Raw genomic sequence first — 26,418 nt, 5'->3', positions numbered from 1 at the left:
ACTGCAATTATTGAGGTAAATGAAAAAATTGAGTCTTCTCATTCGAAAATGTTTGATTCAAGAGCTCTTGTCTTGAAGTACAACTCGCAGGCACACAACATTATTGAGATTATTGTGAGATCTTGGGACCTAGCATTTAACATGGATATGCAAAAAGAATTTGGTCACAAACCCAAAGTAATTTTTTCAAGAGGTTTAAACTTAAAGAATCTATTTGAAAAACAACAAAGTAGATTTACAAATTCACAAATGTATAAATGTGGGTCATGCAGGTACTGTAGATACATTAATGATGGACCCTATGTGGTTGAGAGGGGGTACAACAAGGCAATTTCATGTCCGGGTAGATGTAGTTGCAACTCTAAAACAGTGGTATACCTTGCAACTTGCACAATGTATGCAGGATTTTACGTAGGGAAAACCATACATAGATTAAGGGAAAGGATAGCAGAACACCAGAGGGCCATCAAAAATAAGGACAGCCACAATGCGCTGTATTTACATTCCAAGAATTGTGTTTATTTCAAAAAGTTTATATTCTTTGTAATTGACAGGGTGTTGACAAGTGAGAAAGGGGGTGATGACAACACTAGAGTTGAGTCTTTAGAATTTAAATGACAGGTGATTCTAGATGCAACAGCTCACCCTGAGCTTAATGATCATATTTCTATTAAGCCTATTTTGAAACAAAGGGCTATGGTTGTTTAAAGTCATTTAACTTTTATTTGTTATGGAAAAGTCAGTAATTTCATAAACAAGGTTTCTACCTCAATATATGTGCAATAAGTATGTTTAAAGTGATTATATGTGAGTATATATGGAAACAAATAAATATTTTAGCACATGCTTTAGTAAGTTTCGTGTGCATGTTCTATGGTACTTGTGAGGTAGATCAGTATGTACACTGGCATTGTAATTAATCAAGAAGTTTGATTGGTCAAAGGGTATGTGGAATTTTGTATTTAAAACATGTGATTATGTGCTCCTTTTACTCTGAAGAAGCCATCAGTTGATGGTGAAAGCGCTTAGTATTTGGGAGCCTTTCAGGTCTTCATTAAACAGTTTGGTGCAGTTTGTGAATTTTGTGTTTGTATTTTTTATCAGTTTTCACCCTGTTGGGTATGGTAGTTTATCATATATAAACATGCTTGCATATTTTATTTAAGTACTTAATATACTAATTTTACCAGCTTTTCCGCTTTGAATTATAGGCTGAATGTTTTATATTTGTTTTTTATGATGAATGTGGTATTTGGGATTTTGCAAGCTGGAGTTCAGGTCAGGTGATTAGTATAACTATAGAGTCAGCTGATTGTTTTATATGTCATGTGACCACTCCAAGTATTTTTATTGGTTTATGGAGACTTAAATACAAGTATTTTGAGATGTTATTTTATTGTATCTGAAGAAGCGTTGTGGAAGAAACGCAAAAGCGCTCATACATCATTAAACTCAAGTTATCTTTTAACTGACGTGTCTACCGCCTCCTTGGTTTTGCCTCTTGATTACATTTCAAATATTAAAAGCTTGAGTATAGCCCTTATTGAATATTTATTTTGGCCTAGGTTACCTTGAACCATTGAGCTAACCTGTTTTTGATGTATTTGTGTTTGCATGCCAATCTCTTGTTTAAGATCTATGGGATATTACAATCTAATAGACATGCTGTACTGTAGATTTTTGTGAGAGTGTTTTAGTATAGCTAAATAAGTTTTTGTTTTTCTATACTTGTTTATTAATGGAACTTTTGCCTCACAGCAAGATGTTCTCTGGTTCGATCCTCGGCTGGGGTGCCTTCTTTGTGGAGTCTGCATGTTCTCCTTGTGGTCACGTGGGTTTCCTCCAGGTTCCTCCCACATCCCAAAGACATGCTGTAGGTGGATTGGACACTCTAAATTAGCCCTAGGTGTGAGTGTGTGCATGTGTTTGCCTTCTGTGGAAGGTTGGGCGCCGAGCTGGCAACTTGACACCGTAAAACTCCACTGCCAATCATGAGCGGACAGGTGATCTGCAGTGGTGACCCCTAACCGGGAAAAGCCGAAAGAAGAAGAAGTTGTTTATTAATGGAACTTTGTTGCAATTTATGAACATTGACGCCTAACAATACCGGTATTCTTAATAAAGAGGGTTACAAAAGAAAAAAAAGTATGCACAGTATGTTTATATGATTAAACAGATTTTATAGTACAGTATCACAGTAGACACTATTCAGGAATCAACTTAAAAAATGGAGTGACGTGTTCATTGTGACACGTTTTCTAAAATCAGTCATATTACTACCCGAAGAAACAAATGGCAAAGGCTGCTTAATGAGACCCAGTACATAGCAAGTCAAGCTTTAATGTGTACATTACTTAAAAACAGTGATCATGTGACATGGGAAACAACAGGATACTAATAACCCTGGAGTCAGTAACACCTACACTAAGTGTACACTAAATGTATACCGTTCTGAGTGAATTACTTAATAAATGATCATGGGATATGGGAAACAACAGGATACTAATAACCCAGGAGTCAATAACATCTACACTAAGTGTGCACTAAATGTATACCGTTCTGAGTGAATTACTTAATAAACAGTGATCATGTGACATGGGAAACAACAGGATACTAATAACCCGGGAGTCAATAACACCTACAATAAGTGTACACTAAATGTATACCGTTCTGAGTGAATTACTTAATAAATGATCATGGGATATGGGAAACAACAGGATTCTAATAACCCAGGAGTCAATAACATCTACACTAAGTGTGCACTAAATGTATATCGTTCTGAGTGAATTACTTAATAAACAGTGATCATGTGACATGGGAAACAACAGGATACTAATAACCCAGGAGTCAATAACACCTACACTAAGTGTACACTAAATGTACACCGTTCTGAGTGAATTACTTAATAAACAGTGATCATGTGACATGGGAAACAACAGGATACTAATAACCCGGGAGTCAATAACACCTACACTAAGTGTACACTAAATGTACACCATTCTGAGTGAATTATTAATAAACAGTGATAAACAGTGATCATGTGACATGGGAAACAACAGGATACTAATAACCTGGGAGTCAATAACACCTACACTAAGTGTGCACTAAATGTATATCGTTCTGAGTGAATTACTTAATAAACAGTGATCATGTGACATGGGAAACAACAGGATACTAATAACCCGGGAGTCAATAACACCTACACTAAGTGTGAACTAAATGTATACCATTCTGAATGAATTACTTAATAAACAGTGATCATGGGATATGGGAAACAACATGATACTAATAACCCGGGAGTCAATAACATCTACACTAAGTGTACACTAAATGTACACTGTTCTGAGTGAACAGACATAACTCACACCTTCTTCCTCCTAATTTTAGTTTTCCTACTGATTTTCTTGCAGATTTAAATATTGATGGGGATTCATAAGGGTTATCACAAAGTGATACTGCAAGTACACTTAGTGTAATGTTTCTGAGTAATTGGACAGCACAAAAAATGTGGTAGAGATGTTCTTGAATAAATAGTGTATACACTTAGTGTAGACTTTACTGAATCTGGCCTGTAGAGTATTGTAAGCTTTGTTTAGGGGAAACAGCAGTCACACAAGACATGAGTTAATGCATTTCAGGGCAAACATAGGGAATTGTAAATTATATATGTGTTTAAGTGTAATTAGATTGTAATTTGGGTGCTGTCACTGACTCCCCAAATGATGTTAACATACTATAAGAGGGTTTCACAGCAACAAATGGCTGGTGCCAAAGTCATGGTCTTAAGTTAAACACAAAAAAATGTATTATCATACCATTTGGGAAAAACTTGCCTCCTACTGATTACCACATCAAAGGCAATCCCCTAAGCACACAACCTATGGTAACAGACTTGGTTACATAGGTTGACAACAATCTCACATTCGACCATCACGTAGCAGCAGTGGCCAGAAAAGCATTTTACTTGGTACATCTCATAAGTAAAGGGATTGCATCCAGAAAAAAGTAGGTTATTACAGCTCTCTACCCCTCCCTCATTAGGCCAATAAATTAGTATAATGTCCTGTTTGGTATGTATCTCTCCAAACAACTGCACCAGCTGGAAAGTCCACAGAAATACCTCACAGAGAATCTATGGCCTCCCAACACCTGTTATATGTGGACAGGCTCAAATCACTGTCACTCTACTCAGTATCTTACAGATTCCTGAGAGGTGATCTGTGTCTTGCCTACAAGGCAATCTCAGACCCTGCCCTACTAGAGATGCTCCATATCTGTAAATCTATCTCCTTGCACATTACCCACTTGAAAGTCCTAAATCTAATATGCAACATTAACAAAACCTGCTGGAGAGATAGGTTTGTCTCACAGAGGTTGCCCCGTCTCTGGAATAGACTTACCATACATGTCAAACAGAGTACCTCGCTGACCCTCTTCATGTGCTACCTTGATGAGTGGATGGGAAACCGCAAATTTGTCTTAGGGATTCCATCTGTGTCCCTCATTGACAGGGGTGACAGGTGCTGACTGACGTTTCCTTTTTGGGGATAAACTCTTGGCTAGATTTGTAAGGATCCCAGGGCGATTAGCCTAGTAACCTCCTATGATCCTATGATTAGAACAACAGAGAAGGTAAAAGCTTATACAAAGTAAATGTAAATGGCTGTTATATGCAGCAGAATTCATGCAGATTACATCCTGAACATTTTGACATGACGTTAAACAGTCAGGCATTTCTGAAGTTAGCAGAGGTAAATGGGAGATGTAATTATTCTCACTGAGAAAATGAATAACGTGAGGTAGAAATATTACACAATTATTGCATGTTGTAACATGTGATTTAAAATTATTTGAGTATATTTCAGAAAATGGTATGGTTATTCATATGCCAGGGGAGTTGATAGTTCACCATGGGCAATGCTAACCAACCTGTTTCTAGGTTGGGAATGGAGATTTTTGAAATGCTCTTAGCTGTAGCATTTACGGTTGTAATTTTTTATACTTCATGCATAGGCCCTGACTGATGAGGATACTGATACATTTGTGATAACCATGTAATTTGTTTGCATATTTATACATAAACACACAGCGAGCACTTAAGTCAGGAGGTGCTCTTCTTGATTCGCTGCTTAATGCTGACCAAAGGATGGAGATGACCTGATGGTTACTGGATATTGCTCTGACAAATTACATAAAAGTTTAATTCATAAATTAAAAATGAATGAAATGGCGAATGGTTAAGAGGCTGTAAGGTAGAATTAGACAGGTTCTAGGTAAGCTACACCAAAAAGAATACTTGTGTTCTGTGAGACATCATGCTACAACTGTGTATTGCAGGTCTAGATAAGAAAGCACACCTCTGCATTCTGTCTTACGAACAAAAATTATTATTGAGCAATGCTTTTGATTACAAACAGACTGTTTGTATTTTTGACTTTGGTTATAATGAATGTCATATAAATGGAATACTGTTATCTGTAAGGGAAAATTACTGAAAATGCTTTTATGGAAAATCTGCCCAGAAACGTTAGACATTTCTAGAAATGTAGCAAATTCAAACTGTCATTGAAATCATGAAAGAAAGAAAACAATCACATGAACTAATTATCAGCTTGAAAGTGTGAGCTGCAATTGGAGGATATTCCATAATGTACCACCTAAGCTATCTGTAATTTGTTTCATGTATATAAGTTAGCCTTTGTTGTCTTCCATTTTAAAGTCACTTTTATATAACGTTATTAAGCTGTTAAGTCCTGTTCTGAACAATAAATATATAGCTGCAGTATGATTTATATGTCAGTGAATTTACGTCAGACAGACAGAAGTTGAATACTTGGAACAATACTTAATCAAGAGTCTCTTGAATACTTGCAACAATACTTAATCAAGAGTCACAAAATGCTCTGCAGAAGACAAGCCTCATAAGGCACGTTGTGAAACAGTGCAAAAAGTTGTCCTCATGACACCACAATGTCTCCAACCCTCTGCACCACCTTAGTAATGGGTCCAAACCTAAACGCTACCCCTTCCCTCAAACCTAACCCTTCATAAAAACCTTCCCATAACACTGCCATTACACAAGACACACTCAGATGCACAAGCATTCACAAACACACACAGACACTACATCTATCCCCTAACCAAACCCTGATTCTAACCTAAAATATGCAAACTTGCACACAAACGTACAACACCTACCCTTCACTTATTTTTTACCCTAACCCTAATCCACATACACATGCACAAACACTCTCATCCCTCCAACCCCACTTACCTGTCTCAACATTACACATCATCCATATTTCCACCGCTCGGCTACCCACACCCTTAACATTAAACCACACTCTCTGTTTTGTTGAAGAAACAGCACCCAACAAAATGCAGGAAAGCCATATATATGTGTATCTCTCTCACTAAATATTACACTTGACTGGGACTAATGAATCTAAAGGTATTTTCCATTTTACAGATTGTTTGCTCTGACTATTATTATGATTTACACACTATGTCATGTGAGAATGCTGTAATTAGCTGACATTTGTATACATCTGTTGTCCAAATGGTTTTCAACAGAAGATGCCAAAACATGTCTTATTCAAACAGAACATTTAGCTAATGGTGTGGGGAAACTCTGCTTAGTAGGTTTGTTTTATAAAATGCATGATCTGTGATTTATATATTTATTTGAAGTTATTCCACTTGCATCATATTGTGATAATTTGTGATAGCAGTTTTATTTTTTATTTACATTTTGCTGACACAGTTTGTCCCACCATGTTTGCCGAATAATTTCAGGGAAGACCCAAGATGGGGTTCATACTGACTTCAGGAAATATGTCGGGGACCTTTAATCTTTTAAAGCTAACTCAGCCACCTTCAATTTAGGCAGATGGGACCTTGGGTTAATATATAAGGAGTGCAGCACCCCCCTTATACAGCACTGCAGACTCAAATCTGGAAAATGAATCCAGGTACCCAGAGTGGAAAAAGAACCTACCATCTTCTGATCTTCCAGGTTTATGTGAATGGTCAATTGACTCTTGTGATTTTCAACATGTGTCCAGTTTCTAGCACAACTGGCAGAACCAACTGAATCCTTGGCACAAAAAATATACATCTTTGTAATCTTACTCTACACTTAACCATCAAGCCCCTCCCAACTGATGCACTCAGATGTTTGTTCCCCTTGGATAAGAGTCCTGTGGCCCATTCATTGCCTTTATGACAACAGACAAGCACTGGGAGTGAAGCCATCGTATGCAGTGGGGCTGGGGGATTTCTACCTTGGGCCAAACATTTTTTTCACTCATAACCAGTAATGACTCTGAGGATAGTCATGCATTAGACAATACAAAGGAGCATCACTCACTTCTGAAGTGTATCCTGAAAACCCCTTGATACAAATGCCTCCACTGGCTCTGTCATTGCAGGAGCTCATATGGAGGGCATATTCTCAGATAAACACCCCTGCTTCCTTTAGTGAGAGACATGAGCAAGCTTAGCCCCTTTTCTTACCCCCAGTTACTACCTTCTTGATCCTGGATTTGCTGGGTTATAGTAATCTGTTTCTTTGTGCCATGCAGCCAACTAACAATAGGAATATTTTGGGGGTCAGATGGCCCCTCCTGGAGAATCTATGTAATTGCAATCCCAATTATCCAATAAATACTGATATCCCATATTTTTCTTTATTCTGTAGTAATGTTATGTACTGCATATCTGCATATGTCACTTCATCAAACAACTTCATATATATATATATATATATACATATATATATATATATATATATATATATATATATATATATATATATATATATATATATATTTATAGGTGGTGCTGCGGTAGCGTTGTCGCCTCACAGCAAGACGTTGTCCCGTTTGATTCTCAGCTAGAGCATCTTCTGTGAGGAGACATGCGTGAATGAGCTTACCTTTGTTGAAGGTTGTGCATCAGGGCTGGCAACTCGGCACGTAAAAATCCACTGCCAATCATTAGCAGACCTGAGTTCCGCTGTGGCAACCCCTAACCGGGAAAAGCCAAAAGACACAACAACATACACACACACACACACACACACACACACACACACACACACACACACACACACACACACACTCACACATACATATACATATATAACCCTCTGAGGTTAGGAAATTAACTTTTATCCACTGTAGTGCGATCTTGAAGTTGGCATATTTAATTTACGGGGGTGTGGGGGCAGAGCCCCCCACATGGGGGGTGCAGGGGCTTACCCCCCTGAAGAAACGTAGTAGAAAGTGTGCTTGTTAGTTAGGTGGTGTAGGTGGAGAGGATCTTATTTACTTGTGCAATGTAGTTTTCAATGTTATGAAGCACACTTTCAATGTTCTGAGTTTTCAGTGTTTTGAATTTTTGATGTTATGGTCTTAGTGTTATGAAATTCAGTGTTATGAAGTAGACCCATACACACACACACACACACACACACACACATATATATATATATATATATATATATATATATATATATATATAATATATAAATATTGTCCACATAGTGGACTTTAGTAGTGCTACTACAATATTATCCCCCCTCTTTATATTTAATACTGCTGTGTCAGTTGTGGAGTTCTTCAAGTTTCTGGGATCTAGAATCTCCCGGGACTTGAAGTGACAAACCAATGTAGGGTCCATCATATAAAAGGCACAACAGCAAATGTACTTTCTGCGACAGCTGATGAAGTTCAACCTCCCACAGGAACTGTTGTTTCAGTTCTACACAGCAGTAATGGAGTCTGTTCTCAGCTCATCCTTAACAGTGTGGTTTGGATCTCTGTCTAATCATGACAAAAATAGGTTACATCGAATAGTCAGGTCTGCCGAAAATATCATTGGTGCCAGTTTGTCCCCCTTACAGGACCTGTACTATTCCAGAGTCATGAAAAGGACAGGGAAAATTATCACCAACCCTTCACATCCAGGCCACCATATTTTGAACTATTACCATCGGCCAGGCATTATAGATTAATATGCACCAAAACAAGCAGATATAAGAACAGTTTTTTTCCACAGGCCATCAAGTTCATAAACGGTTAACTCAGGTTATTAGTCCGGGGTATTCTTTTAATTTAAGCCTCCAAGGATTCTGCAGTATTGTTTATATATTGTTAATACTTATTTCTTTCAGAACTTATTTCAGTACTTCTTAAAATGAATTGCACTTCGCACCTTGTATGTATACATATATGTATATTTACATTTTTTTGTTTTGTTCTTAATAGTTGTATGTATGTCATTTATCTAATTCATGTGTACAGAGTCACTGAAAATGGAGTCAAATTCTTTGTGTGTGCGCATACTTGGCCAATAAATGTGATTCTTATTCTAAGATATATATATATATATATATATATATATATATATATATATATATATATATGGGTCTACTACCGTAGATTGAAATTACACTATTTTGAAATACGATAGTAGTGTCCCACTAAAGTGAAAGTGCACTTTCAAGAAAGTCACTAGGTCAAACAGGACATTTCTTGCACTGTGGTGCGATAGTGATGGACTTTAGGGTTAGGGCTTAGGTTAAGGATAGTGGATAGCTAGTAGGGCTATCCACTATCCTTAACCCAAGCCCTAACCCTAAGGTCCGTGACTACCACACCACAGTACAGGAAATAGGTCCGTAACTACTGCTCAGTGGAGGAAATACAATTTCCTGTACTGTGGTGCGGTAGTCACGGACCTTAGGGTTAGGGCGTGGGTTAAGGATAGTGGATCGCCCTACTAGCTATCCACTATCCATAACCCAAGCCCTAACCCTAAGGTCCATGACTACCGCACCACAGTACAGGAAATAGGTCCGTAACTACTGCTCAGTGTAGGAAATACAATTTCCTGCACTGTGGTGCGGTAGTCACGGACCTTAGGGTTAGGGCGTGGGTTAAGGATAGTGGATCGCCCTACTAGCTATCCACTATCCATAACCCAAGCCCTAACCCTTCGTTCTAGTGACTTTCGTGAAAGTGCACTTTCGTTGAAGTGCACTTTCGCGTTAGTGGGACACTACTATCGTATTTCGAAATAGTGTAATTTCGATCTACGGTAGTAGACCCATATATATATATATATATATATATATATATATATATATATATATATATATATATATATAAAATCACACACATATATACATATATGGGTCCTGTACAGTTTATCAAATGCACACTTGTCTGAAAAGTGTAAAGGGGGGGACATTTTGCCGAACATTTATTTTACTGAATGTGTGCGTTGCTAAGTGTAAGTGTATATTTTGCCAAAATCGTTTTAGTGGGTTTATATGGGAGGTATGTATATGGTGTATGTGTAGGGAGTGTGTGTAGAGGGTATAAGTAGGGGTTATGTACAGGGGTGTGATTGCAAGTCAGGGTTAGACTCAGGGTTGGGTAAGGGACAGATTTACTGTGTGTGTGTGTGTGTGTGTGTGTGTGTGTGTGTGTGTGTGTGTTCCAGCTGTCTTGTGTGGTAGTATTGTTACTGATCCCACCCTCCTTAATAATGCCAGTAACCCTGCACCTGTCCTTAACCCTAGCCCTACAGCTTACCTTAGAGAAAAAAACTTTCCATCCATAACACTACCATTATTCAGACAAATTAGGATTTGTGTAATGGAAGAATTTTAGTTTAATGATTACAGAAGGAAACTGTTTTCCTTTTTCAAACTTTTGTAATTTTGGCAATGTAATGTTCAAAATGATTTTGCAGATATTTTGCATTCTGCATTTTTACCTTTTCAACATTCATACTATAATGATCTAGATGCTAGACTCAATTGAAAACTTATGTTCTAAATATAATTGATATGAAATAAAAATTTTGCATCAAATACATTACATGAAAATGGAGAAATACATTAACCGAAGAAAAACAATAATAATCCTTTTGTGTTTTTTAAGGAATCACTGAGTAAGACTGAAAGAATCACGGACAAGTAAAAGGCAAACATTTACTTCGCAGAACATACTGCTGTTTCGTTTTAAATACTTTACTAGGAAAATTTACCAGAATTGGCACGCCAATACATCTCTACATAAAAGTGCAGTGCATTTACTTACAAATTGTACAATAAATAAGTTGTCCTTACAAAACATTAACAAAGACAGTAAATAACTGACATTTAACTGCAATCAACCTCTGTGATGTGAGCATTGTTATCCGGGAAATGAAGACACGCTGCTTGATACAGTCTTTGTTTTACTTTTGCAAACCTGCTGACCACACTGGCACTATTAAGCTACAGATGATGTTTTCCTACTAACCAAATGTCACCAGAAAGTTATCATTCAATTAAAATACTTAAGAGATCTGTTCCTTTCATATTCTTTATTCATTATTTTTATTGAAAGACAGTGGAATTTGTACATGCCCTGTGACAAAATGTACGCCTTTTCTAAGTAGTGCATTTTTTCTGTTTAAAAAATGAAACCTAGTGGTACTCTGTGTTTGGACTAAAGGGAAAATGTCCATGAACCACCACGTTCAAGCACACACAGTCTTCATGCTTCTAACTTGACTTTTCATGGTTGATTATATGTACTTTTCTTCTGTCATTTGATAACAGAATGCTGTCTTACCTATTCCACAAGAAGATGATAAGTTGTTTTCTGAAAGCAGAGGGTCATAGAACTAGATTGATGTCATCTTAGAATTAGTAACCTCTCAGTAGGCTTCCCTTTTTCCAAGAGTACCCTTTTAATGGGATGGACTGACCACACAGTCACAGCTTTCATAGCTGCTGAAGAGGGAATAGTAAAAGTCATAGACCTTTCTAGACTAAGATGGACTTGCAGGGAAAAAACACCAAACTACATTGGTTGATTCAACTTTATCTGTGATAAACTGTTCAAATATATGAAATGTTGGCAGGCTCTGGTGACACTCCATTCTAATGTTGGCATACTCTGGTGACACTCCATTCTAATGTTGTCAGGGTCTGGTGACACTCCAGTCTAATGTTGGCAGGGTCTGGTGACACTCCATTCTAATGTTGGCAGGGTCTGGTGACACTCCAGTCTAATGTTGGCAGGGTCTGGTGACACTCCATTCTAATGTTGGCAGGGTCTGGTGACACTCCAGTCTAATGGTGGCAGGCTCTGATGACACTCCAGTCTAATGTTGGCAGGGTCTGGTGACACTCCAGTCTAATGGTGGCAGGCTCTGGTGACACTCCAGTCTAATGTTGGCAGGGTCTGGTGACATTCTGTTCTCAACACCCATGCACAACACAATTGCCCCAAGCTTAAGCAGCACACCTACCTAGTATGCATATACAAGTGATGTTCCAAGGCAATACAGAGTTGCAAACTGACTTAAGATTACATTTGGTACCTGCTACAAATGTTGTTATCTTGCATATAAATAGATTCTGCAAATGTTTATACCAGTTAGCTCAATTTGAGCCATACAGACAAAAACAGAGGTCAAGGAACACTTCTGTATATCTGTGCAGTTTGCAGGGACAGAAAGAATAACATTAATAAATAAATGTGACAATATACTTATTAAAAAACAGGTTTATACTTATCAGAAAACAGGTTGTTTCTTCTTCCCAAGTACTGTAGACTCTCTTGAGGACCTAAGAACTAAAGTATTACTACAAATACACCAGCGTGGATAAATACCATGTAGCAAACAAAAGTGTCCTTTTTTGAGGGGGGGGGTCACATTAACCAGATAATAATCACATCCAGTATGTTTTAGGAAGCGACCCATAGCAATAAGAGGCAAAGTATATAAATAAATAGATGACAAATGTATGGTCTATCAGTGCTTTCCAAGGTTAGAGGTTAATGTCTGTGAAGGGTAATGGTTTTTGGCAATATGCATGAGAACTTTCACCTTGATTGTCTTTGCTTCACGACTATCAGTCTTTTTTGCTACTTTTTCTTACAGAGCTTAGAAGAACCTCTTACAGAAACAGGGACTCCACAGTCTAAAGGTAAGATAAAGGCAGGGTCGGCATGTTTTGCCACCTCAGTGGCAGGATATCCAAGTTGTTAGAAGCAGCACATTTGCCAAGAACCCTAAAACTTGTTGTGTATCATACAGGCATGTGGAGTTCATTATATTCGTCTTGCCCATCTTCATCAAAATTTGGTTCAGCATCATCTGAATCCAGCTGCAGAAAAACAGAGAAGAGGATACAAATGTTACTCCATTAGCTTGAAGAATTCTGTGATTTTGCCAACAGTGCCCAAACACAGTAAGTTAATAATTTGTTTCCTGTTTTACATTTTTCAACCCTCCCTACCTGGTCCTTATATTTGTTTTTCCTTATTTCTTTCCATCTTTACTTGTCTGTCCGTTTCTTTCCTTCCTCCATTACCTCTCCAGCTATCCTTCCTTTGTTTTGAAATATGTCTCCTGAATAAATAACTCATCATTGAGTATAAACAAGGCAAACCATAATATATGCTTTAGCAATCAATGAGTTAAGACCCTTGATCTCACAGGTATATTCCCCAATAAATTGCCACATTCAGAATTGTGCTTCTCCATGGCTATTTCTTTCAAATGTTAATTCCTAGGTATATTTCTGTGAGCTGTCTTATGAAACTAGAAGATTTATTTATTTATTTATTTTACATTTGTTAACCGGGCTAGTCCAACTGGATACATGTCCATTTTCAGTGGAGGCCCGAGGAGAAAAGCTCCGCTATCTACTACATGATAACACAAGTAAATACAAAATACATAAGGCATTTACCATACAAATACACAAGGCATTTAAACCTCAATAAGAGGATGTAGAGAAAAAGGTGAGAGGGAGATACAGACATTACTGGAGTACTGATCAGCATGGTGAGAGACAGAGAAGTTAAATAGTTTAAGAGTTAGCTAAAGAGTTTAGAGACAAGTATAGTTTATAGATAAGAGAGTAATTTCTAAGTAGGAGTGAATAGATACAAAAGAAAATGGAGATGAGGAAGATAAAAGGATACAGGTGATGGGAGGGGGTTAAGATTAGCTGGGGTTATTGCAGGAGCATAGCCAGTGGTTGGTTAGAAAGTGTTTCAGTTTAGTTTTAAATAGTGTTAGGGAAGTTTGGGCTGTTAGATCTGGTGGAAGTTGATTCCAAATTTTGCCAACTGAGTTTGAGAATAAAGAGTCACCTGCTGTGTTTTTGATCGATGAGTTTGAATCAGTAGTTTATTGGTAGAGCGAAGGTTTTTTAGGTTGTTATAGGGTTTTATAAGGGTAGAGAGCATTGGTGTATTTTCTGGTTGGTAAAGGGCTTTATGGGCAATTGTAAGCTGATAGTATTGAATTAGGTGGGGTAACTCTAGCCACCCTAGGTTGCGAAGGTTCAGGCAATGGTGCGTTCTATATGGTGAGGCAGTGGCAAATCTGGCAATGTTGTTGTAGGCTGCAGTAAGCTTGTTGATGTTTTGTTTAGAAAGGTTAGTATATATAGGGGAAGCATATAGTAGAGTAGAGGTAAGATGGGTTCTAGCTATAGTAGTTCTTGCTTCAGGAGTTAAGTAAGATTTGATTCTGTAGAGGGAACCTAATTTTCTATTCATTGCTTTTATGATGGAGTTAATATGGAAGTCAAATTTAAGAAGGTTGTCAATAGTTATGCCTAAAAGTTTGGTAGTTTGGTCTGGAGAGATAAGGGTGCCATTATTTGAAGAAAGTGTGAAGTTAATAGAGGGAGAGAGGTGTGTAGGTAGAAAGAGGAGAAGTTTAGTTTTCTTAGGGTTTAAGAGAAGACAGTGATTGGAGAACCATTGCTCTATAGTGGTAAAAGTTTTTTGGGTAATGGAGTGGAGGTCAGTTTGGTTGGTGGCAGAGCAAATGATGGTGGTATCATCAGCATACTGAATACAAGTAGTTAGAGGAGTGGCAAGATGTAGATCGTTAATAAAGATGGAAAATAAAAGAGGAGCTAAGATGGAGCCCTGGGGGACTCCTAAAGTGGTGGGGAGAAGGTCTGAAAGATTGTTGTTCCATAACACAGCTTGTTTCCGATTATGAAGGTATGAAGTAAACCAGCTTAAGGCAAAGTTATTGAGTGAGAGAGATTTTAAACGGTGTAAGAGTAGTTGGTGGTTCACCATGTCAAAGGCTTTTGACAGGTCTACAAAAAATGCTGATGTAAGAAGATTGTTATTGCGGTTTTTATTAATGGAGTCGATGAAGGATACTAAGGCTGAGGTGGTGCTATGGCAGGGACGAAAGCCATGTTGGCAGTTTGCGAGGAGATTATTAGATAGGAGGTGATTAAGTAACTGTTTGTGAATGCATTTCTCCATTATTTTTGCAATAGGAGATAGTAGTGCTATGGGGCGGTAGTTAGAATACTCAAATGATTCGCCACCTTTGAAGAGAGGGATGATGTGGGAGATTTTCCAGAGTGTAGGTATTGTACTTTCTCTTATGGTTCTGTTGATTAGAATAGAGATAGGGTAAGCAATAGCATTAGCACTTAACTGAAGATATTCAGCTGGCAATTTGTCTGCTGAGGGGGTGGAAGGTTTGAGTTTCTGAAGTAGATATCGAATATAGGAAGTAGGTATGGGTTTAAGTTGAAATGGTGGTGGTGTGCAGCTTGGGTTACCTAGTAGTGAGGGGTCTGGGCTTTGTTGGTTGGCTAGGTTAAGTATTGTGGAAGTAAAAAAGTTATTGAAAGCATTTGCTGTTTGTAAGGGAGAGTCTGGGCAAGATGTTAGCTAAATCCAGTATAGTGATGTCTGCATTATCAGCCAAGAAACATTATTTATTAATTTACTCATAAAATGAATTTATAACAAAAACGAAACTCCAGAATGTACCATAAGCAACACGGAAAAGAAAGAAATGAAATGTAACATATGCTGGTACAAAAATCATCTAATACAGTCACAAAAACATATCAGTAACTATAAAATGACGGCTGTAAAAGTTTATGGATACGTTACCTAACGACTGAACAAATCTAATAGATTCAGTCACTTTTATAAAAGGGAAATAATGATGTTGGCTGGTGCAGCAGTGCAGCCGGTTAGCTTTGGTGCCTCACAGCAAGATGTTCTCTGGTTTGATTCTCGGCTGAGATGCCTTCTGTGCAGAGTCTGCACAGAAGGCATCTGTGCAGAGTCTGCATGTCCTTCCTGTGTTCGTGTGGGTTTCCTCCGGGTGTTAGAAAGACATGCATCTGGAGCATTTTTCCCTAGGTGTCTGCAGAAAATTGGCGCACTCCAAGTTGGACTTTCCCAATAAACAAATGTTAAATAAATAAAATGTTACATGTAAACCTGGAGTTTCTGAACTGCTTACAAAAGTCCATATTTATAACATACATGTAGATCATGGATATAAGCAGGAAACATATAGTTCATTCACACAGTAGCAAGATCCATTTCCCATGATAAAACAAGGAGTTTAGTGTTCCAGAAAGATTTCAGAGAGCAGGCTGTGTTGTTTTGTATTGAGAGGAAGCGGCTGACATAGTTTTGAAAAATGTCTCTGGGCATCTTCCAGCTTTTTACTGCATATTATACATTTGTTAACCAGTTAAGCCCTCTGGACACAAAAGTCCCTTTTCGTGGCAGCCCTTCCTCATTGCATTTTTAGTAACTATTCATTTGTTTAGAAATGTCTTTGTTAACTGACTTGTTATGTGTCTTCTTCAGATTCGCACAAAGGGCAAAAGGGAGCTGAGAGATTCAAACCACAGACTACAGGAAGCAACTCATTAACAGCTCATCATCATAATCTTCTGCAGTAACTGTTAGATGCATGCTGGTGCAATTATGTCACTCAATGTCCTGGGAATGTTTGGGTATCTTACAGAATCCGTTGAAGACAGTTGATGGTCCTTAGAGAAGTTTAGTTTACTCTATTTACTCTATTTCACTTAGTAATACTGTGATCCCTTGCTATGACAAATGGATTAGGAAATGAATGAATGAATGAACATTAAACAAGTAATCTCCGTGGCATCCCCAAAGTCTCAAAACAACCCACTAAACAAGTATATTGGGTCCAAAAACAAAACAGTGTAAGAAACTTCTCTGTGTGGAAGATTTTCAGTCCATATATCTCTAGTGATCACTCTATATTAATCAGATCAGACAATTGTAGTAGAAGTAGCGAACTTAAACTCGTCTTAAGTCAATAATAAAACATATATATAATTATACCGAATTGCTAAGTATTCAAAAGTAATCCAAGCAAGGCAGGCAGTCTGTTTCCAATCGAAAATCCTTTATTAAGTACACAGACAAGCGATCCAAGTAAAAGAAAAATAGAGTAATAGTTTTCTCACAAGCTTTCTGAATATATATATATATATATATATATATATATATATATATATATATATATATATATATCTATGGGTTACCTTCATTTGATCAGCAGCCCATTTGACTGAAACCCATTTGATCGAAATTTCATTTAACTGACAACCAGTAATTCAGTACACTTCAAGACAAATAACAGGGATTGGTCCCCCTCCTCAATGTCGTGCGACCCTGGAGTTGGTATATATAGTTAGGGGGGGTGTGGGTAGTGCAGCCCCCCACATTGGGGGGGTGGGGCAAAGCTCGCCACCTAGTTTCCTTTAAAAGAAGAAAATAACACAAAAAGTACAGATTTTGAACGACCCCCACACCCCCCTAACTATATACAGCAACTCCAGGTTTGCACGACCTTAGGGAGGGGGACAAATCCCTGTTATTTGCCTTGAATACTGGTTTTCGATCAAATGAAGGTAACCTATATATATATATATATATATATATATATATATATATATATATATTATATATACTTTTTATCAAGCAAGGGAGTGGTTTATTGTGCTGTAAAACAGAGTGTTATTGAAGTGATGTGAATTTAACATGTGTACCTATAACACTTTGTTTTACAGCACAATCAACCACTCCCGTGCCTGATAAAAAGTATATATGTATATTTAGAAAGCTTGTGAGGAAACTATGACTCTGTTTATTTTTTACTTGGATCGCTTGTCTGTGTACTTAATGAAGGATTTTCGACTGGAAACAGACTGCCTGCCTTGCTCGGATTACTTTCGAATACTTAGTAATGCTGTACAATTATATTTTTTTATTATTTTTTTGACTTAAGACTAGTTTAAGTTCACTACTTCTACTACTATCGTCTGATCTCATTAATATACAGTGATTAACTAGAGATAAATGGACTGAAAATCTTCCACACAGAGAATGAATGAACATTTACAACACTGAGACATATGGGTAGGAGAATACGTGGTAAACTTATTTTGTTGTTGTATCTAAAACACAACCCCACGCCCCTGTCTTTCTTTGTTGTGTTCCAGGCACCCTGGAATTCTGCTCCTGACCTGACATACATCCTTCACTTCCTCTGCTGTTGGAATTGTAAGTTTCCAGTGCTTTATTTGAAAATTACTGCTTTCTTAGTTTAGTCCTGACTAGCCTGCATTTTAACTGCCACCTGTGCACCCTTCAGTTTAAAGGCCTAAATGTAGGCAGTTTCAAAATGGACACCAAACTCACTCAGGTAGAAGTAATATAGTTAAAAGGGCAGTGTCTAAGAAGCTCAAACGTACAGGATGTAAAATGGGATAAAGGGAAGGTCAGGCAAACTGAAACAAACCTAGAAAAAGCTCCTAAATGGAAACCCCCAGGCCTGGATGCAGTACCTAACTTCTGGCTAAATGTATTAACATTGTTACATGAAGATTTAGCCCTGTGTAAAAAAACTACTTATATGCACACCCCGAACAGACACCGCCCTGGTTAGCATCAGGAAAAAATTATACTCCTCCTTAAGAGAGAACCTGCAAGCTATCCTAAAACACTCTAGACCAATAACTTCCCTTCTGACGATATATAAACTAGATACTAGACCTGATGCCAACAGAATTTATAGTAATTTAGTAGAAAACTCAATCATGGCAATAGAACAAAAGGGTAACATAAGAAAGACATATGGAACAAAGGATCTTTTGTTGTTAAATAATGGCATAATGGAGAATTTTAAAAAGGTGAAAAATCTAAGTATGGTATGGATAGATAAAAAAAATTGACAGCATCCCACATTCATGAATAAAGGAGTGATCACAGATGTATGATACACCCTACACTGATCAAATACATTACACTTTGCAGGTAAGACATTATAAAGGACAAATTATTTTTCCAGGGATAAAAATTCACAGGGGGATATTCTAGGGTGACTCTTTGTGACTGCTACTGTTTTGTCTTACCCTTAACCCATTGAGCTTTCTACATAAGAGATTAGGTCATGGCTACAATTTGGCTCCAGACAATAAATAAAGACTTCTCATCTACTTTTTGAGGGTGATTTAAAACTATATAGTTCATCAGATGAGAAGCTGAAAGCATAACTGCAAGTGGTCAAAACTTCCTCAGATGATATAAGAATGTCATTTGGTCTTGATAAATGTGGAAAAGCAACATTTAAAGTAGGAAAGCTGCAGCACCAAGAAAATATTAGTTTGGGACAAGAATGTGATATAAAAGAACAACAGGGAGTGTATAAATATTTGGGAATTGATGAAGAACTGACAATAAAACATGACAAATGAGAATAAAACTCAGTGAAGGATATTTTAGAAAACTAAAACTAATACTGAAAGCAGCCCTGACATCTAGGAACTAGTCCAAACTACAAACGAATTTGCCCTTCCTGTTCTAACTTACAGTTTTTGGGAGACTGACTGGCCTCAAAATGTACTGGATCAGATGGACATGAAAACAAGAAAAATGCTTTATGCTTATCAAATGCTATATAAAAATCAGTGTATGCCAAAAGTATACATTGCTTGATTTGAAGGAGATATGGGCCTCCTCAGAATTGATTACATGTATAAATCTGACATCATAGGATTACATACGTATCTGATGACCTTATCAGAGCCAGACATAGGGAAAGTGTTGAAGCATGAAGAGAACAAATCTAAGAGGACTTCCCTGCTTAGTTTAGCAAAAGCATATCAGTGTCAAGCGGGAATGGAAATCAAACCAGAAGTAGATAAAAATCAGGCAGCAACTGAATGCGCCAAAAAACAAAAGAAAGAATATAAGGTGAAGGATCAGATGAGAAGGCAGGAAATATAGCAAAGACATAAATATATTTGCAGGTACAGAAAACTCCTGCAACAACCTCACGTCGCTCAGGATCTGCAACAGGAACAGTTAAAGAGAGGCGAGTTTAAACTAAAACATAAAAGGTTAATATTATTCACGCAGGACAGACAAAGGACTACGTACATGCTGGTTTACAAAGTCCATTGAACATGTGGGAGAACAGATAAATGCAGGCTTTGTAAAACAGAATTGGAAACTGTCATCCTCTTATTGCTGGTGTAATACACTAATGGCAGAGGGTTTGTGTACTGAAAGGCATAATAATGTGGCAAGACTGTTCCACTGGGAATTCTGCAAACACTGCAATATTGAAGAAGCTGAGAAGCATTGGAAACATGAACTACAAAGCATTACAGAAAAAGATAAAGTTTATATCACATGGGATGAATTCATTACCAACACTTCAAAAAAACAGATGCGTGAAAACCAGATATAGTAGTCCATGAAAAGAAGACAAAAGTAGCACTTGATCACTAAAATTGCTACACCCACTGATTAGTGTATTACGTACACAGACACAGTCATAAAATACCAGGATTTGCAGGCAGAAATGAGGGCAATGTGAAAGAAGGAGACCCAGACAGTTCCAATAGTAGTAGGAGCAACGGGTCTCATAAAACAAATTTACAGTCTTATTTAGATATGTTACCGATACGTGTAACTCCGTATGAATTACAGAAGGAGTCAATTCTGGACATTGTGGGTGCTACAAAGAGCACTTTTGGCTAACATCAAAGACTGAAACAATACTAATTTCACGAAATTTAATCATACTTTGACTTGGGAATAGGGTCCATTCCTGTCATGGTATTAGAAACACAAAAGACTTGGAGAAATTAAACCAGGATTTGGTAAATGATTCCATTACCAGATCAAATGCTCAAGTGCAGTATGCTTCAGTGGATGACACAGTGCATCCTATTAGGATTTTTTATGACCCCTGGCTGTTAAACATGGAAACTGAGGCAGCTTTTCAGCTGTTGTCAATCAGGGAGGATAACTGGCTATTGCTAGGCATGTGTGAGGGCAGAAAGTTTTATTTCAAGAAGGCTATGCCAATAGGGTATGTGGTTGTCTGTGCAACATTTGAGAAATTTAGTGCAGCATTAGAATTGATCTGGCAGAAGGGAGTCTTGCCTGAGAAGGCGGTCCATTATTTTGATGATTATTTGCTGATGGGGAGGACAAGGAAGGAGCCAAGTCCGTAATGGTGGTATTTAAGAAGATGTGTAAGGAACTGGAAGTGATGGTCTGAGTCTGGTGTTGAATTTGTTGGGGTTGACAGTGGATGTTCAGAGGCATTTATTTTGATTGCCCAGTGGTAAGTTAGAGAAGTTGACAGATAATGAATGAGTGGGTTAAGGACAGAGAGAAAGTGAGAGTCCTGGAAGTTATGGTTGTTACTAGGAGCAATAAATTTTGTGTGCAGGTCAAATGGTCTGGGTAGGACATTTTGTAGAGCAATTGAAAATGTTTTGAGAGGGAATAGAAGTAATAATCATTGCATTAGGGTTGCCCAGATGGTGAATGAAGACTTGAAGCTATGGTTGATATTTTTTGTCAAGTTTTAGTGACATGTCATTCTGGCAGGAGGAATGGTTTATGGATGCGGAGTTGTTTGTTTACGGATATGGTAAGGGTTTAAACGGGTGCATATTTTTGTGGTAAATTGAAGTGATTTGGTGTGTGGAGTGGCCAGATGAGTGGAGAAGGGATGTGGCATTTTTAGAGCTAATGCCAACCTGGGAAGTTTTTGATGTCTTATGTGGCAGCGGTTGTTTGGGAAATTTGATAAAATATGGGCAGTGTTAGGTTTATCCCATGTTCTGGTAGTGGGGCAGTATTAGGTGTACCCCATGTTCTGGTATTGCGTATAGGAGGTAATGATTTGGGATGTTTGCCTAAAAGACCATTGTTAGGTAGAACTGTTATGTATTTGTTAGAATTGCAGCCAAAAAACTTCTGAGGCTAGTAATAGCTTGGCCTGAGATTGTACTGAGGTTGGTGTGGAGGCATGTGGATAAATGTATTGGTCTGGGGAGAGCTAAGCAGTTTGCTAATCATAGAGTGTCAAGGGCATTAAAGAAGTCAGGCTTGTATGTCACTGAGAACAGGGATTTTGATGACAGGGATGCTTAATGATAGAGAGTGGATAGAGTTCACTTAAGTGATACTAGCTTAGACTTATTCAGTTTCAGTTTTCATTACTTTTGAGAAATTTGGTTAAGGAATTGTAAAAGGGAAAAGTGGGGAACAGCCTGCTGGTGGGTGGCGTAAGGTAAGAGGGATTTGTGTCGAACCTCTCTTTTGTTCCCCCCTTTTTCTGATGTTTGGCCATCCAGAGCTGAGAGGTTGTACACTGCTTCGGAAATTCTGGTGATGTTTTCTGAGTGAGCATTGATACTGAACACTGTTTTTATGGGGCTGGAAGGTGAGCTTGGCCATGCTGCCAACACAAATGTTTCCTGTTACTGATTGTAACCTAAATTTTCACTTATGTTATGTTAATTGACTGCAGTGTAAGTGCCAGTGTTTTAATAAAACTGGTTGCAATGGGAAATTTTGGTGTGTTGATTTTGTCAGGAGTCTTTCGAAGAAAGGATTTGCACACCTTTTAAAATAAATGTATTTTTTTTAATTTACACAGACTCAGTTGCATGGATCTGTTTTCTATATAAGCAGACATAGCAACACAAAATGGCCCTAATGTAAAACAATGTCAGAATTACTTTAAAGAATAAGGTTGAGACTCAGAAAGCCTTACAGTGGACTACAAAGCATATCTGTGACCAAGCACAAATTTGTTGCAGGACGTCAGTTTAGAAAACTGTGGGAGTGAGGTTCAAGCACCCTGAACTCAGCACAGGATACCCACATTTACAATCTAGCTAGCCAATGACTGTGATTCACAAAATGTGCAATCCTAAGCTGCAGGTATGGTTTCTCTGTGATGTACTACTGCACCCTGACATCGGGGAGAAAGCAAACTGTGCATATATAGAATATACTTGGGACATGTCAGTAATTATTTAGCCAGCTTCAGAATCCATGCTGAATTGCCTATTACTTTTTTATGTTTCTTTCTAATATTGTAACAAATAGCAAAGATTAGTTAATATTCCCACTGCAATTCCTTCTAGACTGGGGTCTGCAACCTGCAGCTCTAGAGACACATGTGACTCTTCCAAACCTCTACAGTGGCTCCCTGTAGCTTTGAAAAATAATGGCCACTCTACCACACAAAACACACACACACGCACGCGCGCGCGTGCACACACACACACACACACACACAAACACACACACACACACAGTGATCAAGCAATGGACTTTCACTATTGCTCTTATAAACTTGCTAGAATAACATGGTTTCTGTTAACATGCATTTTCCACATGCACACACACACACACACACACACACACACACACACATACACACACACACACACACACACACACAGTTATCTCTCACCTGTGCAGTTTTTCGCAGAATGTCCTGACTTTCCTCATATTTTGGTATGGTTCTCAAAAAATCGTGGTTTTCCGGAAAATCATTGAGGGCTGAAGTCAGAAAAATAGACATTTGAGTTTCAGACTGAAATTCATGCTAATGCAAAATCAGTTATTCTATCAACTTTCTAAGTTTGTAAGTACAATATTTAAAAAGTGTCCCTATTTTTGGGCTTTTGTGCCCCATTAGTTATGGCTTTGTCCATATTTGTTGTTCTAAGAGGTCAAGAGATATGACACACACACACACACACACACACACACACACACACACACACACACACACACACACACACACACACACAAACATAGCTCTCAACCTTCCATCGCCAAAATGAGGAACACTCGCCTTCATAATGTGGAACAAATGGGCAAAATGTGGAACACATACTAATGGCTTACTAACAACTTCAACTAGGAAGGTCATAGGATAGTTAAAATATGCTGGTTTTACTTATAAAGAAGCTCCTTTAATGAATTAATATGATTAATTTCAATTTACCATGGATTTTACTTAAAACAATTCCTAACACTTAATATGTGACAGACTCTTTCAATGTGGAACTTTGAGGAATTTCGAGGAACATTAACTTTTTAAGACCCCAAATGAGGTATGTTCCTCGTAATGAGGTACACTTGAGAGGTATGCACACACACACCACACACCACACACCACACACACACACACACACACACACACACACACACACACACACACACACACAGACTCACACACACATCTCTCAACTGTGCAGTTTTTCACAGAATGTCCTGACTTTTGCCTCATATTTTGGTATGGTTCTCAAAAAATTGTGGTTTTCTGGAAAATCATTGAGGGCTGAAGTCAGAAAAATAGACATTTGAGTTTCAGACTGAAATTCATGCTAATGCAAAATCAGTTATTCTATCAACTTTCTAAGTTTGTAAGAACAATATTTAAAAAGTGTCCCTATTTTTGGGCTTTTGTGCCCCATTAGTTATGGCTTTGTCCAGATTTCTTGTTCTAAGAGGTCAAGAGATATGACACGCACACACACACACACACACACACACACACACACACACACACACACACACACACACACACACACACACACACACACACACACACACACACACACACACACACACACACACAAAGAGCAATCCCAACAAAGGAACAAAAATAGGAACGGATTTTAAGTATTGCTCTTATAAATGTAGTTTTTTTATATTTAGTGTAATAACTATATATAAAACTTTATACACTGTGTTATCTTCATTTTAGGGGTAGAATAGGTTTAGTGGCTCCTGATGAATTTTATTTGGTGGGAGAGGGGCCAAAAATGGCTCTTTTGATGGTGAAGGTTGCAAACCCCTGTTCTAGACAAACAACTTTGATGTCATTTTGTTTCACTTAACCTTCCGGTTCATATATTTCCAATATGATAATTCACTCAGTTAAGGAAGACGTAAACAATATCATGACAGAGTCATGGATGTACAAAAGATTACCTCAATGCACTGCCCACTGTTAAAGGCTGAGTACATGAATTTCAGTAAAACATACACAAAAGCTGTGTTAATCTGAGTTAAATGTATTTTTTCACGAATACCATGGCTATTGCTTTAAGTAAATCTTACAGAATATAAAAGCTGTAGAATGTAAAAATGTAAACTGTACAGAGTTTCTAACGGCTCACAGTGGAAGCACAACAGAGCTGCTGGAAACTGAATCTGAGATGTCGACAAATTTACAGTGTCTAAAATTAATGTTCCTTGAAATGTCACTCCATCTCAAAGAATGAATTACTTTATCTAAACTATAGCTTCCATCAGAGTTATGTGGCTTTTACAAAGAGAAAGCTTTACAGTCAAACTTACAGTCAAACATTAAATACAGAGCAAATGCCATTTTTTGCCTTTTCAGCTGTGCACTATAGCTGTGGGACAAATTCTTAAGCCTGGAATTTCCTGCCCTTGAGACTGTGCAACTGGTATTCTGCCTTAGTAACACAGAAAAGGTCCACGTCGTCTCCACAAACCCTTATAGCTATATAAATGTGAAGAAAAAAAAACTTCCAAAAGGAAACATATGAAGTATTTATTAAGTGCTTTTATCCTAATACTTAGGAATTTTTCATAACACAAAACACTGAAAATGTTCATTATACATTTCACTGACCAATAGAAAAAGGGTCTACATCAGAAGATCGAAGTTTCAAAACTTCAAATCTGATATGGCCTGCACCATATGATCGAAGTTTTGAAACTTTGAATCTTTTAACGGAGATCTCTGCACAGCGCAGAAAGGGAAGATTTCCCTTTTCTGCACTGTAGTGTGATCTCGGAGTTGGTATATTTAAGTAGTGGGGGTGTGGGGGGTGCAGGGGGGCTTGCCCCACTGCTTAGAGCATTTAAATGGTTTGTTTTTGTAGGTTGTTGTGTTTTGTTACATTTTCGATGTTTCAAAACTTCAATCATATGGTGTCGACCATATCAAATTCGAAGTTTTGAAACTTTGATCATGTAATATAGACCCATAGAAAAATAACCATTCATTAAATAATCATTAAATAATTATACAATTAGTAAAAAACAATAATTTCATTAAAAACATCCATCCATTTAAAAATATAAATCTACTACACTATAATTTTATCCAAATATATCATTTTAAATATAATATATTAAATGTAAAACTTTAAATAAGTGAATAGATAAACGATAAATTCAAGGCAGGAATGGGTGTTACATAAAACCAAAAAGT

The 26,418-nt window shown here is 37.6% G+C and overlaps 1 protein-coding gene across 2 annotated transcripts in view; it reads right to left on the bottom strand.

Annotated features, from left to right (window-relative positions):
* Window positions 1-10,988: 10,988 nt before the first annotated feature.
* SLC4A3 (solute carrier family 4 member 3) overlaps window positions 10,989-26,418 on the bottom strand; it is a 2,820,719-nt gene continuing 2,805,289 nt past the window's right edge. For both annotated transcript variants that reach the window (XM_044074803.1, XM_044074804.1), the window contains one exon: window positions 10,989-13,174. In XM_044074803.1, the coding sequence (XP_043930738.1) occupies window positions 13,097-13,174 (78 nt within the window). In that variant the 3' untranslated portion in view covers window positions 10,989-13,096. The remainder of the gene's footprint in view (window positions 13,175-26,418) is intronic.

This window comes from Protopterus annectens, chromosome 6.part0 (genome assembly GCF_019279795.1).
Source record: "Protopterus annectens isolate FY-2018-M chromosome 6.part0, PAN1.0, whole genome shotgun sequence".
NCBI classification, from domain to species: Eukaryota; Metazoa; Chordata; order Ceratodontiformes; family Protopteridae; genus Protopterus; species Protopterus annectens.
The sequence above is the reverse complement of the archived record's forward strand: the minus strand, read 5'-3'. Positions and strand labels throughout refer to the sequence as shown.